This window comes from Heterodontus francisci, chromosome 30, assembly GCF_036365525.1.
Source record: "Heterodontus francisci isolate sHetFra1 chromosome 30, sHetFra1.hap1, whole genome shotgun sequence".
Classification (NCBI taxonomy): Eukaryota; Metazoa; Chordata; class Chondrichthyes; order Heterodontiformes; family Heterodontidae; genus Heterodontus; species Heterodontus francisci.
The window spans coordinates 32,730,065-32,749,159 of NC_090400.1; the positions used below are offsets into that span (position 1 = coordinate 32,730,065).

At 43.7% G+C, this 19,095-nt stretch overlaps 1 protein-coding gene across 2 annotated transcripts in view; it reads right to left on the reverse strand.

Annotated features, from left to right (window-relative positions):
• The window catches only part of LOC137346664 (argininosuccinate lyase-like), a 64,964-nt gene that overhangs the window by 20,403 nt on the left and 25,466 nt on the right, over positions 1-19,095 (reverse strand). The window contains exons 5-10 of one of the 2 annotated variants that reach the window (XM_068010311.1): positions 16,572-16,628; positions 13,625-13,722; positions 12,441-12,518; positions 10,732-10,809; positions 7,256-7,308; positions 6,718-6,780 (exon numbers count right to left, since the gene is read on the reverse strand). In XM_068010311.1, the coding sequence (XP_067866412.1) occupies positions 6,718-6,780; positions 7,256-7,308; positions 10,732-10,809; positions 12,441-12,518; positions 13,625-13,722; positions 16,572-16,628 (427 nt within the window). The remainder of the gene's footprint in view (positions 1-6,717; positions 6,781-7,255; positions 7,309-10,731; positions 10,810-12,440; positions 12,519-13,624; positions 13,723-16,571; positions 16,629-19,095) is intronic. The other variant, XM_068010312.1, reaches the window with a different exon arrangement.

Sequence of the window (19,095 nt, forward strand, 5' to 3'; positions counted from 1 at the left end):
CAAATGTGGGTTAATTAAGGAAAGTGAGCATGGGTTTGTCAAGGGAAAGTCATGTTTTTCTAATTGGCTGGAGTTTTTGAAGAGGAAACAGAAAGGATTGATGAGGGTAATGCTGTTGATGTGGTGTACATAGACTTTCAAAAGGCATTTGATACAGTGCCACACAACAGACTTGTGAGCAGAGTTATAGCTCATGGAATAAAAGGGACAGTAGCAACAATGGACACGAAATTGGCTGTGTGACAGGGAACAGAGAGTAGTGGTTAATGGATATTTTTCAGTTTGTAGTAGAATTTTCCAGGGGTCACTGTTGGGAGCCTTGCTCTTCTTGATAGATATTAATGACCGAGACCTTGGTGTACAGGGCACAATTTCAAAATTTGCGGATGATACAAAACTTGGAAACATTGAGAACTGTGAGGAGGATATTGTAGAATGTCAAAAGGACGTAGGCAACTTCGTGGAATGAGCGGACAAATGGCAGATGATATTGACTATGGAGAAATGTGAAGTGATTCATTTTGGTAGGAAAAACACAGAGAGACAATTTAAAATAAAGGGTACAACTCTAAACGGGGTGCAGGAGCAGAGGGACCTGGGTGTATATGTGCATAAGTAATTGATGGTGGCAGGACAGGTTGAGAGAGCGGTTCATAAAGCATACAGTATCCTAGGCGTTATTAATAAGGGCATGGATTACAAGAGCAAGGAGGTTATATTAAACTTGTATAAAACACTGGTTCACCTCAGCTGGAGTATTGCAGCCAGTTCTGGGTGCCGCACTTTAGGCATGGGAGAGAATGCAGAAAAGATTCATGAGAATGGTTCCAGTGATGAGGAACTTCATTTACGAAGGTAAATTGCAGAGTTGGGGCCATTTTCCTTGGAAAAGAGAAGGCTGAGAGGTGATTTGATAGAGGTATTCAAAATTATGAGGGGTCTGGACAGAGGAGATAGGGAAAAACAGTAAAATAAAAGCAAAATACTGCAGATGCTGGAAATCTGTAATAAAAACAAGAAATGCTTGTTCTCAGCAGGTCTGGCAGCATCTGTGGAAAGAGAAGCAGAGTTAACATTTCGGGTCAGTGACCCTTCTTCGGAACTGACAAATATTAGAAATGTCACAGGTTATAAGCAAGTGAGGTGGGGGTGGGGCAAGAGATAACAAAGGAGAAGGTGTAGATTGGACAAGGCCACATAGCTGACCAAAAGGTCATGGAGCAAAAGCAAACAGTATGTTAATGGTGTGTTGAAAGACAAAGCATTAGTACAGATAGGGTGTTAACGGACTGAAGATGAACAGCAGCAAGTGCAACCATGAAAAAAGAAACAGTGGGTAAGCAAACTGAACAAGCTAAGATGAAATGAAATAAATGCAACAAAAAAGTTTGTAAAAAATGGAAAAGAAAAAAAAGAAAAAATAACTAAAAATGGAAATAAAATTATAGGGAAAAACAGTTCCCAATTGTGAAAGAATCAAGAACAGGAGGGCACAGATTTAAAGTAATTGGCAAAAGAAGCAACAGCAACATGAGGAAAAACCTTTTTCATGCAGCAAGTGGTTAGGATCTGGAATCCACTGCCTAAGACTGTGGTGGAGGCAAATTCAAACAAGGCCTTCAAAAGCGAATTAGTTATCTCAGCAGAAAGAATGTGCAAGGTTACGGGGAGAAGGCAGGGGAATTGCGCTAAAGAAATTGCTCATTCAGAGAGCCAGTGCAGACATGATGGGCCAAATGGCCTCCTTCCTTGCGGAAACAATTCTGTGATTCGGACATCAGGATCCAATGTGGGTCCTGGGCCCACACAAGAGTGCAGCAGGATCACGGCGGTAATCTCTCTGGCAGTGGTCAGTTCAGAGGCTACCGTGAGGGCTGCCATCCAATTAAGGACGGCAGGCTGCCTCTCTGAGCTGCCAGCCCAATCAGATAGCTGGCAGCTCTGCAGCACTACTGTTAGAGGTAACCGCTGCTAAGGCTGCAAGGCGAAAGAGAGGGCCCCTCCAATATTGAGGTGCCTTCGCAGGCAAGTAAAAATATTTATATCCGTGCTGCTGCCAAGCAGGTAGGCCCCGGCGATCAGATGGGTAACCTCTGCAGCAGTGGCTGCAGGGCTGCAAGGGCAGCCATTGCCGTCAGGAGCCCCCTCCCCCCCAACCTCCGTGCACCCAGGTGTTAATCTGTTTATTGTGTATCAATTGTTTAATTATATGAAGGTGGAGGGTGATAATTGGGGGCTTACTTGAGCACTTATAAGCAGTCACTTACTGAGACTGGAGGAGGTTTTTGAGTGAGGAACCACATGTTTGTAATCCTTTTACCCTGTACAACAAATGTGAAACTGAGTAAAGATAGGCTCCAGCATCATCCTTCAACAACAAGCTTTCTGGAATTTAATGGAGGGCGCCTCTTCCCATGGCAGGGGGCTATGCCATGACTGGCAAAAGGCCAGCTTCTTGGAAAATGACTGTCAATTAGTCTTTTAATTATGTAAATTGGCTGCCTGCCACCAGTCGGCGGGCAGCGAATCTGCTCCCATTCCCACCCCTGGCATATCCTCTGGCGGCATAAACACATCAGGATTCCCTCCCGCCGCCTTTTGCCACCATCTCCCTGTCCATCTCCCATGGGCTGGTAAAATCCCAACCTATATTCTGTTCCTATCCAACAAACTCAATCAACAATCCTTACACAGCCTTCTTGCATCTTGAATTACCAGCATTTATACAAACAATCCCCCGTACAGAAAAACTCGCCAAAGAAAAGCTTCTCCCACTTAATGGTCAGAATATTATGAGGAAGCAATGGCCTCGCCCACTGGTTGGAAAGCCTGGGGTGAGCCTGACTCTCCTATCCCTGGAAGGCACGACTGCATTTGCTTGGCTCGGGCAATTGAGTGCCTGCAGTCATGGCTTCCACTCCTCTGAAACAGAATGCCCCGCCTCCAAGAGCTGCCAGCCAATCAGAGGACCGACAGCTGTTCAATCTCAGCAGCGCCATCGGGATCGGTGGCCACTTCTGGGACTGCACCCAGTGAGAAGAGGCACCATGGACGCTGGCCTCGTAAGCATTTAAGTGGTGTCGGGGCTTGCTGGGGCCAATAGACTAGGCCTTGGTGAGTGGGAGGGGTTCGATCAAGAGGGCAGGGGGTGGGTGATCCAACGGGGGAGGCCCATGCAGATGGAGTGGGCCCTCCATGGGCCATAAGGTGCTCGATCAGGCGGGCTCCACTCCAAGCCTACAAGGAGGCCACCAGGTATTTTTGGGCGATCTCCCCAGGTTACGAAGCGCCCATCTGCCGATGGTCAAATACCAGTGATGGCAGCAAGAGGCCCTAAACGGTCGATGGGTGGTCTGCCTGCCACCACCCCCACCATTGGTAAGATACCTTCGGGGGTGGGTAGATGACTGGCACGGCACCCCCGTCATCCCGACCAATTTTACACACCCACCCACCACCACCACCCCCCGCTACCCAGCCTGCCCTGGCGGTGGGTGTGGGGGCATTAAATTCCAACCAATATCTCTAACAATCCACTCTCTTAATGCTTCTTTTGGAACTGAATCTTTGAAATGCACCATTAATCTCAGTTTCTCACTCTGAACGCTTCTCTCAATACTTGCTTTTTTATTGCAATCCTGCTAATCCCATAGAATTTTTACACAATACCATCTGGTCCCCTTTGTGTTTACCCTGTCATGTTTAAAATGTTGGGCAGGGTTGGCAAACCATGATAATTTCCCATATGCAACAACTCAAAAGCTATGAACACCACTCTAAAACAACTGTGCATCTGCAGTCACACCTACCCTTGTTCCCACCATTGTTGGGTGTCTGATTATTTTCTCACCTCTTTTCTTGATAGAACACCTCCTGGTCAGACACTACTGTCTGACAGAACCCTCCCCTATCCACTGTAGACTTAGGGAAAACCCCTTTGATCCAGTTCCATTCATAGGGAGAAATGTTAAACAGCAAATCAACTACAAGATCATTTACTATAGTAGTAGTTGATTTAAGTTTTTATTCATGAGCAACATCACAAAGGGTACGGACAGACAGAAAGGATATCTCAATCAAAGTGATTCCTGACAACGCAGCCTGCCACTGACGTCATCAGGCTGCGCCGCGGTGCGCACATGCGCAGACGGTTTCCTGCTCTCTGCGCATGCGCTGCGTTCCGGCTTGCCAGGACTGGTTAGCGCGTGCGCCGATGACGTCGTTGTGTGACGTGTGCATCTTCGGGCAACGTGACTGGTCGGCCTCTGCGCATGCGCTTTATGCGACGCCAACGGGTATTCACGCATGCGTCAATCTTCGGTTAGTCACGCATGCGTCAAAGCTTCGGCGCGAGTTTCTGAAAGTGGAAGGAGGAGAGGTTTTGTCGGGCATTTTCTCGCAATTATTTAGTCGTTTTGAAGATTTCAGTCTGCTTCATTTTTATCAGAAAGAGGAGATTGCTCCAAGGTAAGTTGCTCTGCTGTTGTAAGTTGCTCTGAAAACATTTCCATTATCTGGGGCACTGCATGTGCTCCAGTCCACTGCACTGCACTAAAATCCTTTCCATTGTCTGGGGCTGTGTGCAGGCAGTACATGTGCTCCAGTCCCTGTTGTAAGTTGCTCTGTTCCTGAGCCCATCAGAGCAGTGCACATGGACACACAGCCACCTGTTTCCCACCCGCCCTGGAAACAACCATGCAGAGCCTTGTGAGACTCCGCAATTGCCAGCTGCTGCCTGTCAAGCAGAGAGGGCGTCCAAAGCGGTCAAGCACTTGGGGAACATTCAGCAAGAAGAGACTGAGCACTAAAAGAAACAAGCATGCCATGTCCAGTGGTAGCACAAATGTGAATGCTCTTGCTGTGTACACAACTGGTGAGGTGGGAGTGCAGCCACACCGTTCTCCATCCCCAGTGTTGCTTTAAGGCAAAGGTAGATAAGAGCGAAAGAAATGAAAGGTGATGCTGATAGTAGTAGGCAGGCTTAAATGGGAGTGGATGGGAAGGCACAGGAGTAGCATAACCACTGGCAGGGAACAGCTGGGCTAAATGGCCTGCTTTATGTTCATAGTCCAAAAGAAATGTGCTTCTTTTTCCAGCACCCTCACATCATTCATGTTTTCACTGAGAGCAGCATTGAACCATCACGAGATAGGGGCAGTAACATCATCCAGACTCCTACAGCTGAGTTGGGTACTAAGTGATTCATTGGCGGCGTCATCAGTACGTGCCTTTACTGCAGAACATAAAGCATGCTCAACAGTAATTTCATTGGAGGGGGGAAGCTCTGACACTGATGTTCTTTCCTTATTTCTTTTCATGTAAAACGTGCCGTCGAGAAAACAATCCTTGAGACTTAAGGTCAGCAATCAAGCAACGAAGGCAACTGGATCATGCTGCGGAGCTTGTCATGATGTGGAAAGCATGTGCCACAGCAGCGCCACCTAGCGGTAGTGTTGTCAGCAAATGCAGCCTATCTCAATATAACAGCTTGCATTTATATAGTGCCTTTAATGCAGCAAAGTTCCCAAGGCACTTCACTGGAGTGTTCTCAAACAAAAGATCACCAAGTCATCAAAAAGCTGAATTTTATGAGTGCGCCGCAGTTTGCAGCAGCGCACTCTAAGAACGGCGTGCATCCCATGCGATATTACGTGCAGGGGCTCATTTAAATAGAGGGGGTGGAGCAGCCATCCCGATGACGTGTCCCTGGCAACGGTGTCCGGCGCCATTTTTAAAGGGCTTTAAGCCCGCACAAATAAATTTAATTTTCAAAGGGTGTAAAATAAAGGATTTTTAATACATTGGAAGATAAATGATGGAGGCCCTTCCCCAACCCCCACTATGGTCATTTCAGGCAATGAAATGGCCATCAGTTGTTTGTTCCAATACCCAAACTTCCCCCCCCAACCTTCAATATTTTGCCCTTCAACCCCTTCCCACCATCCCCACATTCAAAAAATATTGATTTCCCTGCTCCTCCCTCCTCACGCCCTGTAAATTTTATTGCTCCCCCCTCCCCACCAGGTTCTCGCCCGGAACTCTGTACCGAGCTCCAAAGGCGCGGGGACCATGAATGGCGGCCATAATATTGGAGTGGGCCGGCCGCTGCCTGCAGGTAAGTTTATTTAAATATTTTACATGTTCATTTACATATGTTGATGAAGGACCCGCCACTAGGCAGTGGGGGCGGGGGGGAGAGGGCACACAGAGATCCTGCCATCGCTGGTAATACGCAGCGGGCCCTTCTTGACGTTGCAGGTTGAGGCGGTCTCCCCGTAGCATTTTACCGGCCCCCGCGCGCAATCTGCAGCGTCAAGGGGGCGGTAAAATTCAGCCCATTAGGTCAGATGACCAAAATCTTGGCCAAAGAGGTAGGTTTTAAGGAGTGTCTTGAAGGAAGAAAGAGGGGTAGAAATGTGGAGAGCTTTCAGGAGGGAATTCCAGAGTTTAGGGCCTAGACAGCAGAAAGCACACCAGCCAATAGTGGAGCGATGTAAATCAGGGATGTGCATGAGGCCAGAATTGGAGGTGTGCAAAAAATCTTGTGGAATTGTGGGACTGGAGGTGGTTAGAGAGAAAGAAAGGGAGGGATTTGAAAACAAGGCTTTAGACTACTGGGTCAGGTGAGCAATGTTACTGTTTATATTTGAAAAAAATCGTACTTGCTCTCTATATAATCTACAAAATTATTTATTTAGTGAAAGGAATTGTACTTACCTACAAAGTCTCGCCCACTGGTTGCATCCATGCTGTTCAAACTAATGGCATCAAAATGCAGCTCTGAAAGTCAGCAAACAGGTCAGTGAAATGCAGTTTAATTTTCGATGGACAGAAAAAAAACTTCTTGGAGCTCCTGTTTTAAACAATTTAAACTCCAGAGAAGTTAAATGAAGACATTTGTCTGAAAGAAAACACCACAGACTGGGTTCCTTTTAAAAAAAAATTGTCAGTAATATTTCCACTATGTTTTTCCCCACTCCCTAATCATCTTGGGCAACTTACAGTGGACAGCACTCAAGCCTTCCAGCCCAGAGTTATTAGTAAAGTTGTATTGCTTATAGAACACATTTAGGAATGTTCAGCCACCATTGTATTCAATTCAGGAATGTCAATAACTTCCACAAATGCAAAAATATGACAAGCAAATAAAATTAAGTCACTAGTCTTTTAAGGTTACTGAAATAGCCAATCACTAATTAGCACAGTCTCAACCAAATATAAAAACTTCTGCATTTTTTGAAATTTAAAAACTTACCCTTAGAAAGGAATTCTCTGTCAATCTTAAAAGGATTTCCAGCAATAGCACCACTAGGAAATTAAAACAGTAATTCTAAATGGATAGATTGTGGTACATTTCTAATTGATGCAGTTAGTATTGAAGGACAAACGTGTCCTGGTTTGCTAGTGAGGAGAACCAGTACATTAAATTACCACACAAAGAACTAAGATTCACGTCAAAAAACATTAATGCAAAGATATAAGAGATGACTTTCTTCCCCACAAACTGCACATTTCTCTTGCTTTCCCATTGAGATAACAGGTGAAGCATTCAATTCATAGTAAGTCTGTCATGCGTCTTCAGTCTGTGTGAGACGCTCTCAGCTCAGTGGAATGAAACACTTACAGGTGCCTGATGTTGAAAGAAAATTACATTGGTTTTAAAAACCCAATTCAAAGCACCACATTACACAAAATACAGCATTTTCTATAAAAAATACCCAGCACAAAAAAATGCAGAACACATTTAATTTTATCTGTGGTTTCAATAGGAGATTTGAGTGCCTGAGTTCCCTGCCAGCCAAGGTCAGAGCAATAAAGGTAGTTTTAGAAAAATAGTTTGGTGCTATAGGATAGGAAACCAACCCCTGGTAGAATCATAATGGTTAATCCCCAATCGTAGTTTGGGTGGTTGAAAATGGGGAATGAAGCTTCCAGTTTTAGTTGCCATGATTTCCAATGCTCTCCACCAAGTTCACAGTAACAGAGGGCAGGGAGAGAAAAAACAAAAATAAAAATGCATTTTGCATTTAGTGGCAAATATGCAACAAACCCAATAATTTTGTGTGCAATATCTCTGTTCTTCATGATAGTCAAAGGAAACTCATTACTTCCTACTTTAGCTGACCTCTAACCTATTCAGGTACTGTAAACTAGATGACTAGATGTGACAAACCAATGGAGCAGCTAGTGATACAGTCTATTTAATCCAAGAGAAATAGCTATTTCACAACTTAATGTGACAAAATAAATCAGATTTAACACAAATCAGTGCTTCTATTCAGATAACATAATGACAGTGGAAAAAAAGCGACAAAGGTATCGATAAGATAGAAATAGAATCCATGTGGATGGAAATAAAAGATAATAAAGGATAAATCACACTAATTGGTGTAATCTATAGACCAATTAATAGTGGAAGGGATATAGAGGAAGTAATATGAAAACAAATTAGGGAAATGAGTAAAAAGCATAGAATAATCATCATGGTGGATTTCAACTACCCTGAAATTAATCGGCCAGCAGAGGTAGGTAAAGGGGATAAGGGAATGGAGTTCGTATAATGTTCTCACCCAGAATTTAAGAAACACCACAAGCTATGAATCATTAATTCATCCGGTAATGGTGACTGAACCAGAGCAGAGAAGAGATGTAAAAGTAGGAAAACATCTAGGCATTAGTGACCATAATATAAAACACTTTAAGATAATAAATGAGAAGGACATAAGCAAAGCAAAGACCAGGGTAATAGGTGGGAGAAAAGACAATTTTGAGGGGCTGTGAATAAAATGTCTGAAAATAAAATGGACTGCATTGTTGGCAAACAATGATGAGAATAGCAATGGAAAACATTTAAAATGGTGTTCAACAGAGACCAGGAAAAATATATTTCACTAAAGAACAAGAACAAACTAAACACTAATGAGATATGTTGGATGAATAAAGACATAAGGAAAAAATTGAGAGTAAGGAAAGAAGTATACACTAAGTACATGGAGAGAATGACGCGGCAGAATATGGAGAGTTTAGGAGAGAAGGCAAAAAAATTAGGAAGGCAAAGAGGAATTATGAAATTAATGTATCAAGGAACATAAAACAAAATAGTCAAATATTCCACATGCACATAAATAAAAAGAGAAAGTTGGCATGGGAATAGGGCCACCAAAGGATGGACAGGGTAAAAATCAGAGGCAGTGATAGTGAAATGGCAGAAATATTAAATAATTATAATCCCTTGTTAGGTCAGATTACATCCATACATTTTAAAATAATCTAGGGAAAAGATAGCAGAGGCACTATTACACGTATATTCAATAACTCATTAGCAAAAGGTGCAGTGCCAGCGGACTAGCGGATAGCTAAACCTATACCCATATTTAAGAAGAGAGGTGCATGTCCAGGGAACTGTAGACCAGTCTGCTTAACATTGGGAGTAGGAAAAATAATAGACTCCCTCCTGAAGGAGAAAATAAAAAAACATCTAGAAACCAAAAATATAATAGCGGATAGTCAACATGGATTTCAAAAGGGCAAGTCTTGCTTGCTTAACCTCATTGAATTCTTTGAAGAGGTAGCAGAGAGAATAGACAGAAGTAATGCAGTAGATGTAATTTATCTAGATCTCCAAAAGGCCTTTGATAAGGTGCCATATAATAGACTAATGAATATGCTCAGAGCATGCAAAATCAGGGGACAAGTAGCACAATGGATAGCTAGCTGGCTTAAAGACAGAAAGCAGAGAGTCAGGGTAAAGGATTGCTGTCCACAGTGGCAGAAGGTCAAAAATGGATTGCCATAAGTAAATTACACCAAATTTTGGAAGGAGGGACGATATAGTTAACACTGAGGAGAACTGCAGCAAATTATAGGAAGACATTCATAAACCTGCAGAATGCGCATATAACTGGAAAATGAAATTCAGCGTAGACAAAAAAAAGGTCACATATTACTTTTAAAATAACAATTTAAATGGAGTAGAGGAGCAAAGTGATCTAGGAGTACAAATACATAAATCACAAAGTAGTGACATAGGTTAATAAGGGCATAAAAAAGCAAACCAAGCATTAGGATTTATTTCTGGAGGGACAGAATTGAAAAATAGAGAAGTTACGCGAAACTTATATTGAAACTTGGTTAGATCACAATTCGAGTACTGTGTACAATTTTGGTTGCTAGATTATGTAAAAGGATATAGAGGCACTGGAGAGAATGTAAAAAGGTTTTACAAGGATGGTACCAGAAATGTGAGGTTATACCTATCAGGAAAGGATGAACAGGCTGAGTCTCTTTTCTCTTGAAAAGAGAAGGCTAAGGGATGACTACTAAAGTTCTTTAAGATCATGAAAAGTTTTGATAGAGTAGAAAGAGTGTTTCCACTTGTAGGGAAGAGCAAAATAGAGGCCATAAGATACTCACGAAGAAATCAAAAGGGAATTCAGCAGAAAGTTCTTTGCCCAAAGAGTGGTGAGAATGTGGAACTCACTACAACAAGGAGTGGTTGAGACGAATAGTATCAATGCATTTAAGGGGAAGCTAGATAAGCAATGAGGGAGAAGGGAATAGAAGGTAATGCTCAGAGACATAGATAAGGAAATACAAAAGGAGGCTCAAGTGGAGCATGAGTGCTGCCGTGGACAGCTGACTGGCCTGTTTCTGTGCTGTACATTCTGTATAATTCAATGCAATATGCATTATTGCCCTCTATAAGGTAGTGATATATAAAACAAATAGCACCTTCCCAGTGGCAGGACATTGGTTCTTTTCTTAATTTCTTCCAGTCTCTCAGCATCACGAGTCAAGGCAACAGCATGACTATAACACAGAACAAACATGTATGTTCTTTGAACAAAATGCAGCAACAAATTAATCTCTTTCAGTACTGTAGTCAACACCATAGTTCATTCACATCGTGATTTTCCAAATATTGGAGATAACCTTTTCAGGGCTTTTATGAGAGGGACATGTTGGTGTCTAATTAATATAGGTTACATTGATATAGAACACCTTTAATATCTTTAGGATGTCTCACAGCACTTTGATGCCAATGGATTAGTTTAGTTTAGTTTAGAGATACAGCACTGAAACAGGCCCTTCGGCCCACCGAGTCTGTGCCGACCATCAACCACCCATATACACTAATCCTACACTAATCCCATATTCCTACCACATCCCTAACTGTCCCTATATTTCCCTACCACCTGCCTATACTAGGGGCAATTTATAATGGCCAATTTACCTACTAACCTGCAAGTCTTTTGGCTTGTGGGAGGAAACCGGAGCACCCGGAGAAAACCCACTCAGACACAGGGAGAACTTGCAAACTCCACACAGGCAGTACCCGGAATTGAACCCGGGTCGCTGGAGCTGTGAGGCTGCAGTGCTAACCACTGCGCCACTGTGCCGCCCTACAAAAGTTTGGCTCGAGGGATGACTTTCAATAGATCGCAACGAGATAGCTGCTCTGCTACGTACGAAACCCTGAGCCAGAATCAGGTCGTCTACGAATAATTTAGCACCAGGTTCCCCACGAACATGCTGTGCGTTAACAGGAGAGAGGCGGCACCCATCTGGCCGCACTCCAGCCCTGAATCGAGCAGCACTACTCACCGACCGGAGTCGGCTATCCCAGGCCAACCAGAGGCGTTCAGTCATAATCCCACAGATGGTAGCTTCGCACCATTGGCTCCTCAGCCAAGCACATACACCAAATGTCTGAACCTGCGGTTCCTCTCGTACTGAGCAGGATTACTATTGCAACAACACATCATCAGTAGGGTAAAACTAACCTGTCTCACGATTAGTTCTGAAGTATGATCACTGTCATGTAATGCAGCAGTCTACCAACACCAAATGATTTGATAATATCTCAATCATCACTACTAAAAATGGCCAGCACACTGGAGAAACTTGCTGCTCTGTTTTGAATAGTGCCATGAGATCTTTTACATGCACCTGGGCAACAGAGTTCAGTTCCACATTTTAGCAAAATATTAATTTGGCATTTTTTGTATGAAAGGCAAGGTTGCAACTGTTTCTATCTGCGTAACCTCCAACTATTGTTACTAATGTAACAGTGAAACTAAAACCCCAAAATACCCCAGTTTTCCAGTTGGAAATAAGAACCGACATTAGTCATTCTTGAATAACGTCCTCTGACATCTCATGTTTAAAATCACCGTGAATTTCACCTTCCAATTAAAAACCTTTCGTGTAACTCCAGCTTTTTCTTTGCTAACCTTCTGAACAGATCCTATGCTATTACAGTAGTCATTTGAAAATTAGATTTAGCAGCGTGACTGCATCACACAGTGTGTGGTGGTAAAGTGACATCTATTTTTATTCGTATTAACAAATTTAATGATAGACCTGATAGATATTAACGCTCACAATGTGTCCTCCATTTTTCAGTTATTTATTCTAATACCAACTAAAATAGTGATCACCTTAGAATCCAGTGGCTCCATCGAATCGGCTGAGCTCTTTGTAAATGAGTATATCCAGGAAAAAGGATATCAATCTCCCTAAAGCACAAAGGATACTTAGTTATTAACACACAGAACAGAAAGAATTTTAACAATGCAGTAACAGAATCATACACTTATGGAATGGACTACCAGAAATAGCAGTAAATTCTGGTTTAGTTGATGCCTTTTAAAAAGGGACTGAAGTGAGCAGATAGAGTCCATGAACAAGGCTGTTACTCAGAGACTGCAGAAGTGACAAGCACGATGGGCTGAATGATCTTTATTTGCTATCTAAGTTTACTTAAGTTGCTTAATAGTAATAGAATGGTTTGTTGAATAGCACAACGCATTAAGACAGTAAGTATTAAGAATCAGGGACTGGAAAGGAAAATAAAAAATCAGCCAGCGATCCCACTGCATATCATTATCCAATGATTTCTGGTGGAAGGCATGTTGAGTGAAGGTAAGATTGGATTTGGTCCTGATTCCCCTTCCAAGCCTGCTGGAAATATAGCCTGCAGTGACCATTGAGCTGGTAACCAGTGACTGGTGGCAATAGGGCACTGGAACAGTCTTTATCTTCCCTGTTTTTTAGGCAAAAAGGAAGGAAAGGGGAAAAATAGCCAGGATTCTTGCTGCTGTTCACTAATGTAATCCCTGCAGGAAAGGTGGATTTGCAAAGAGGACTGGAATGGGCATAGCAGTGATGTTTCCTCAATGATAGTCTCTTCCTAAGGTTCAACAGCCTTCAAACTGCTTCTGTCTGGGCTTATGCTGAAAGGATGGACAGTTGGGAGAGTTGCCTACTCCTGTCGAGCTGTACTCCTGCTTGAGGTCAGCATCTACTGCACAGGAGGTTGGGGACAAGTTAGAAAGACAAATGTCAAAAGCAAATGGTGACCGTGATTAAACTCTCTATACTAGTGCGATATATTGTGAGGGAATTATGATACTGCAGTTAGAGCTTCAACATGCAGATAGAAACATAACGGGCAAAGCCCAATTTTTTCTTGGATTACTGATATATTCCCTACTGAAATCGGAGATTGTGCTCATTTACGTTACATAGTTTGAGCCACATAATGTAAAATAAATCGGTTATCTGTTGATTTATTAGAAGAATCTTTAAACCGTGTTTAAAAACAATGAAATACAGAACTTACACGGCAGCCCTCTCAACCATTGTTTTAATCAGCTGTTGCAAGTGGCCCATTAAAACTGGGATTTCATCTCTCAGCCATATTCTCATATCAGTTGGCACCTAGAAAAAAGGTTCATTGTATTCAGTTATGTATAGCTTATAGAGGAGTGGCAATTGTCCAAATACTATGTACTATGTACTATGTGTATATCCCTATACAGGGGCACACAGAAAACCCTCTATTCAAACAGTGAACAAATGCTGGTCTTTAGGGTATCTTAGGATCTGCTGCAAAAACAATTGGCGCTGATTCTTTTCTAAAAGGACCTTTGTCTCATCTCAAAAGACAACAGTCTCGGGATTGACCTTTGACAGCTGACTGGCAAATGTATAAAACATGTGTGCAGTACATGCATGCTATCATTGTAAAACTGCACTACATTTAAGCATTAACTAAAGCTTGCACTTGTCAATTCATCTGAAAGTGATCAAACCAGAAATATTTCTTGGGTCTCTCTCTCAACAACTGAGATAATTAAGACTCTGCCATACAGAACAAGGAGGCCTCCGGGTGTAATCCATGGTCTGTGCGAAGTGAACTGGTCTCAGTTTGAGTTCCACAGTTCGCTTCAGCACCCTTCGAATAGGGAACGAAAATAAAATCACCTCGGATTTAAGCAATGAAGTTATACTAACCCTTTATAAATCACTAGTTCGGTCTGAGCTAGCAGGAAGGAGATCAAGGCCTTCTGGAGGATGCAGAGAGCATTCACCAGAATGATACCAGTGTCATGCCCAGTATAGGCATATCTTATTCATAACTTTAAACAAGGACTTTATTCCGCATAGAATCTTCTGAATTTTCCTTCTAAATGAACCACAATGGATATTAAAATGCTGCTAAGGGTCAGGTGACTTTTGCAATTGTGGCTCAGACCCAGAAGTATCTCAAGCATCCAGAAAGTTCTTAATTGAATGGCTATGGGTGGAGTCCCTCCCTTGGATAGACATACCTAGACAAAACCATTTGTGCAATTCATACCTTCTATTGTTAGTGGTCTGACCCAAATCTCAGTATCCCTGGACTCCTAGACTCACTGTCTCAGAGCTTGAAACTTAACAAAGAGAGCTGTAATAAAACAGTTAAATCACAAGTAGGTGCGAATGGCCACCATCCAGCCGCCATTGTATAGCAATTGCTTCGACCTTCAAATCATTCTGGGTGGACAATAGAAGTATTGATCAGATGGCCACCTGACCTGGCCATCATCACAAATAATGAATCTTATTACTCCAAACAGAGGGAGAAACCAGTCAGTCTTCAGACAACAGCTGGAGAGACAGCAACAAAAGCAGAACAACCTTGTACCTTAAAACTGGAGACATTCTAAGGTCTCCAAGCCTGTTCCTTTTCAAGTGCACCAGTGCAGAAAACTGACCTTCTAGTATTAAGACTACAAGCAACTAACTTTGTGACCTGCTGAAAAATCCACCTCTTCAGGAGAATGCTGCAATGACTCCAGCTAACAAACCCACCTAACTATCCTTCAGGGGTAAAAATGCCTTCTTCACCGGACCCACAATGCAAGCCTTTTCCTCAAGACAAGCCAAATCATGTGACTTACAAATGTTTCCTTTGTTTGCAAGTTGTAAAAGTGCACTATGCTCTTTAACAGCCTTCTTTCGCGACAGTGGCCGGAATTTTACGCCGCACCAGCAGGTCGGATGGTGGCAGGGGGCGGTGTAAAATTGAGCGGCAGGCTCCAGGAGGCCTAACCGCCCTGATTCCCCCTCCGACCAAGTTTACGGAAGTCCGGCGGGGTGGTTGGGGGGGCTGTTGAGAAGCAGCCCGCCCGCCCGAGGCCAATCAAGACCCTTAAGTGGCCACTTAACGGCCACTTAAGGGCCCTCGCCCGCCTCCATGGGTATTTTACCCATGGCAAGCAGGTGTGCCGGGGACGTGAAAGGCCGCACAGCGATAGCTGCCGGCCTTTCCGCACCGGGGGTGGGGGTGGGGGGCTGGTGCCTGGCAATCGGGCACAGGGTGCCTGATTGAGGGCCGCCCCCGCCTCCCAACCCAGCCCCGGGATCCAAGACGCCCCTGTCCCCCCAAACGACCACACTAGCCTCACCAGGGCACGACCGATTCCCCTGGTGAGGCTGTCCGAACTTACCTTCTGTCCCGGTTCCATTGCGTCCTCCTCAGTCGGCTAGGCTGCAGTCCCAGCAGCGGCCACCGCTCCCGGTGGTGCTGCTGAGACTAAGAGCTGCCGCCCGCTGATTGGCCGGCAGCTCACTGAGGTGGAACCTCCTCCCTCAAGCAGGTGGAAGTCCCGCCTCGGGCCAATTAAAGCCTGGGGATTGGTAAAATATGGGACGGATCCCCAGGCTGGATGGGAGCAGGATCGGCACCGACATTTATGTCGGACTCCGTCTCCCATTCGCCCAGCGTAAAAGTCCGGCCAATGTGGCTGTGTGTGAGTGGTTAGTGAGTAATGTAGTGTTAGACTTTTAGGGTGAACTTGTGAATAAAAATAATCGTCTTTAGGTTATTCAAATTGGCACACACTTGAGGTTAAGAAACACACACCACTTGCTTAACAAAAACACACTGATTTCAGACAGTAAAGGGGAAAAGAACTGGGGTTTCAGTTCTCTCTCAATTCTGCCTGTAACACCAGGGATGAGAGACCTGTTATGTTGAACGATTAGAGAAGCTGGGATTGTTCTCTCTAGAGGTTGAGAGGTAATTTAATGGAGGTGTACAAAACCACGAGGACAAACTATTTCTACTGGTGGATGGGTCAGTCACCAGAGGACACAGATCTAAGAATATTGGAATAAGAACTGGTGAGGGGGAGTGGGGAAAATGAGGAGTTTTTAAAACGATAAACACGGCAAGTTGTTTTAATCTGGAACACTCCTTGTGTGCTGCAAGATGTTACAATTCTAACTTGAATCCAATTTACCTGATCATTCCTGCTTCGACCAGTATGTAATTTTCCAGCAGCTGGTCCAATCAGCTCCTGAAATAAAAAGTAAATTGCACAAAATGTTTTATTAAGAATACCCGAAGAAGTAGTTAATCATTTTTGCTATCTTTATATAAACATATAAATAATGGCTCTGCAGTTCCGCCAGTATGGGCAATGCCAACTCTGGTCCAGATTTTGCTGTAATGATAGCAGTCAGGCTTCCAGCGCTCATCATTTATTACCAGGTAAATCTGACAGTAACTTCTGGCATCTGCACGTGAGAAGTTAAAAATGAAAATCCACAAGTTGCCGTCAGAGATATGCTGCTCCTCCACAGTGTGTGCAGTTGCTGTCTTTGCAAATAGTCTCAGCACTAAAATGAGGGCAATGGTGTGGATTTGGGGTACTTATCCACTAGTTCCATACTAAAGAAGGCTGAAAAAAAATTAATGCAGTTGTATTCAGGGTTGAGTGAGTTTTCATCAGCATGGTGAGTGATAATTATAACTGAACAACCTCTTTAGCCCTGAAAATTAAATTGAAAGTGTGGAATCTCATTCCTTCAATAGAAAATTGATGCTGGAGATTTAAAATATATATATAAATATATAGTTTTAACTAGTCCTGTCTGTCTCTTATCTCTCTCCCATTAATCCCATTTGTAGTTCCCAATCTATATTTTGCAATATTTACATCATTTAAATCTAATTTTTATTTCCTGTTTTATACTGTTCGAATTCTGTGGGCTGAATTTTACGCCTCTCCAGCGGGTTGGATGGTGGTGTGGAGGTGGCGTAAAATTGAGTGGGAGGCTCCAGGAGACCTACCCACCCTGTTCCCGCCTCCAGTCAACTTTACGGCGGTTGGGCAGGGGGGAAGGGCCTGCCCACCTGAAGCCAATCAAGGACCTTTACTGGCCACTTAACGGCCACTTAAGGGCCCTTGTCCGCCTCCATGGGTATTTTATCCATGGCAAGTGGGCGTGTTGGAGATGTGAAAGGCCGCCCAGTGATAGCTGCCGGCTTTTTCACGTGCCGGGGTGGGGAGGCCATGGCAGTCGGGCACAGGGTGCCCAATTGAAGGTCGCCCCCACCTCCCAACCCACCCCCGGGACCCATGATACCCCCCCCCCCCTCCCCCCGAGCAACCACTCCAGCCTCACCAGGGAAGGACCGATCTCTCTGGTGAGGCATGCCCAGCTTACCTTCACTCATGGCTCCATCTGGTCGGCTGGTCTGCAGTCCCAGCAGTGGCCACCGCTCCCGGTGGCACTGCTGGGACTAAGAGCTGCTGGCCCACTGATTGGCCTGAAGCTCAATGAGGTGGGACTTCCTCCCTCAAGTGGGTGGAACTCCCGCCTTGGGACAATTAAAGCCCGGGGAGCCGTAAAATATGGGCTCGGCGATAAAATCCAGCCCTGTAATCACAGTGAGGATTCTTCAATCTGATTGGTTGCTTTACCTGCCACAGCTTTCCTGTAGAGGGAACTGCACTGTACCAGACACCAAATTAGGGATCATCTCTACTGAGAAGCTTTCAAAGACTCTGTGGGCAACTGTCAACAGGTGACCATTGAGCACTATTCCTTTGCCACTGAGAACAAAGCATGAGCATGATATGACTCTAGCATATCTCCCATGGTGTTGCTCAAAGTGAGTCAGTCAAAATGATGCCTTATAATAAGGGAGTTATCAACAAAATCTGATGGGAAATTATTAAATTCATACGACACACACAAAACTTTATTTTTTGTATATCTATTTCGAATGCAGAAAAATCACACCCAAATATATTAAAATCGATAGGCAATAGTGTAATAAGCACATAAGAAAGAGGAACAGGAATAGGTAATTCAGCCCTTCAATATGATCATGTCTGATCTTCTGCCTCACCTTCCCATATCCCTTAATTCCATTTCTATCCAAACAGCTATTGACCTCTGCCGTGCAGATGCTCAATGACTGAGCATACACAGCTCTCTGGGGTAAAGAATTCCAAAGTTTCGCAACCTTCTCAGTGAAGAAATTTTTCCCCATCTCACTCCTAAATGGCCGACCCTTTATTTGGAGACGGTGACCACTGAGTTCTAGACTCCCCAGCCAGGGAAAACATAGTCCTAGCATCTACCTGTTCAAATCTCTTAAAAAGTTGAAATGTTTCAATGAGTAACAAATAATGGTAATGTTCGTTAATTTTACTTCCTCCAGAGATGGCGACGAGGCTTCTTAACAAGGATATGCTGTGAAGAAATATAGGTATGGTGGGCTTGATTGTGTGGAATTTGGAAATAGTTAGTGTATTATGCCTTTAGAGTTAAAGATTGAATAAATGGATAGTTTTCAGAGCTCACTGAAGTTCCCCTTTAAGATGGTCGAGTTAAACATTTCAAAGTCTCTGTTAGAATAGAATCTCTGTTACCAGGGGTCGCTGTTAGAATAGAATTGCTGTTACCAGGGACTTGGGAGATAAACACATACATTGAAATATCCTGTGTAACCTCAGTAAGAGGTAGCAATAA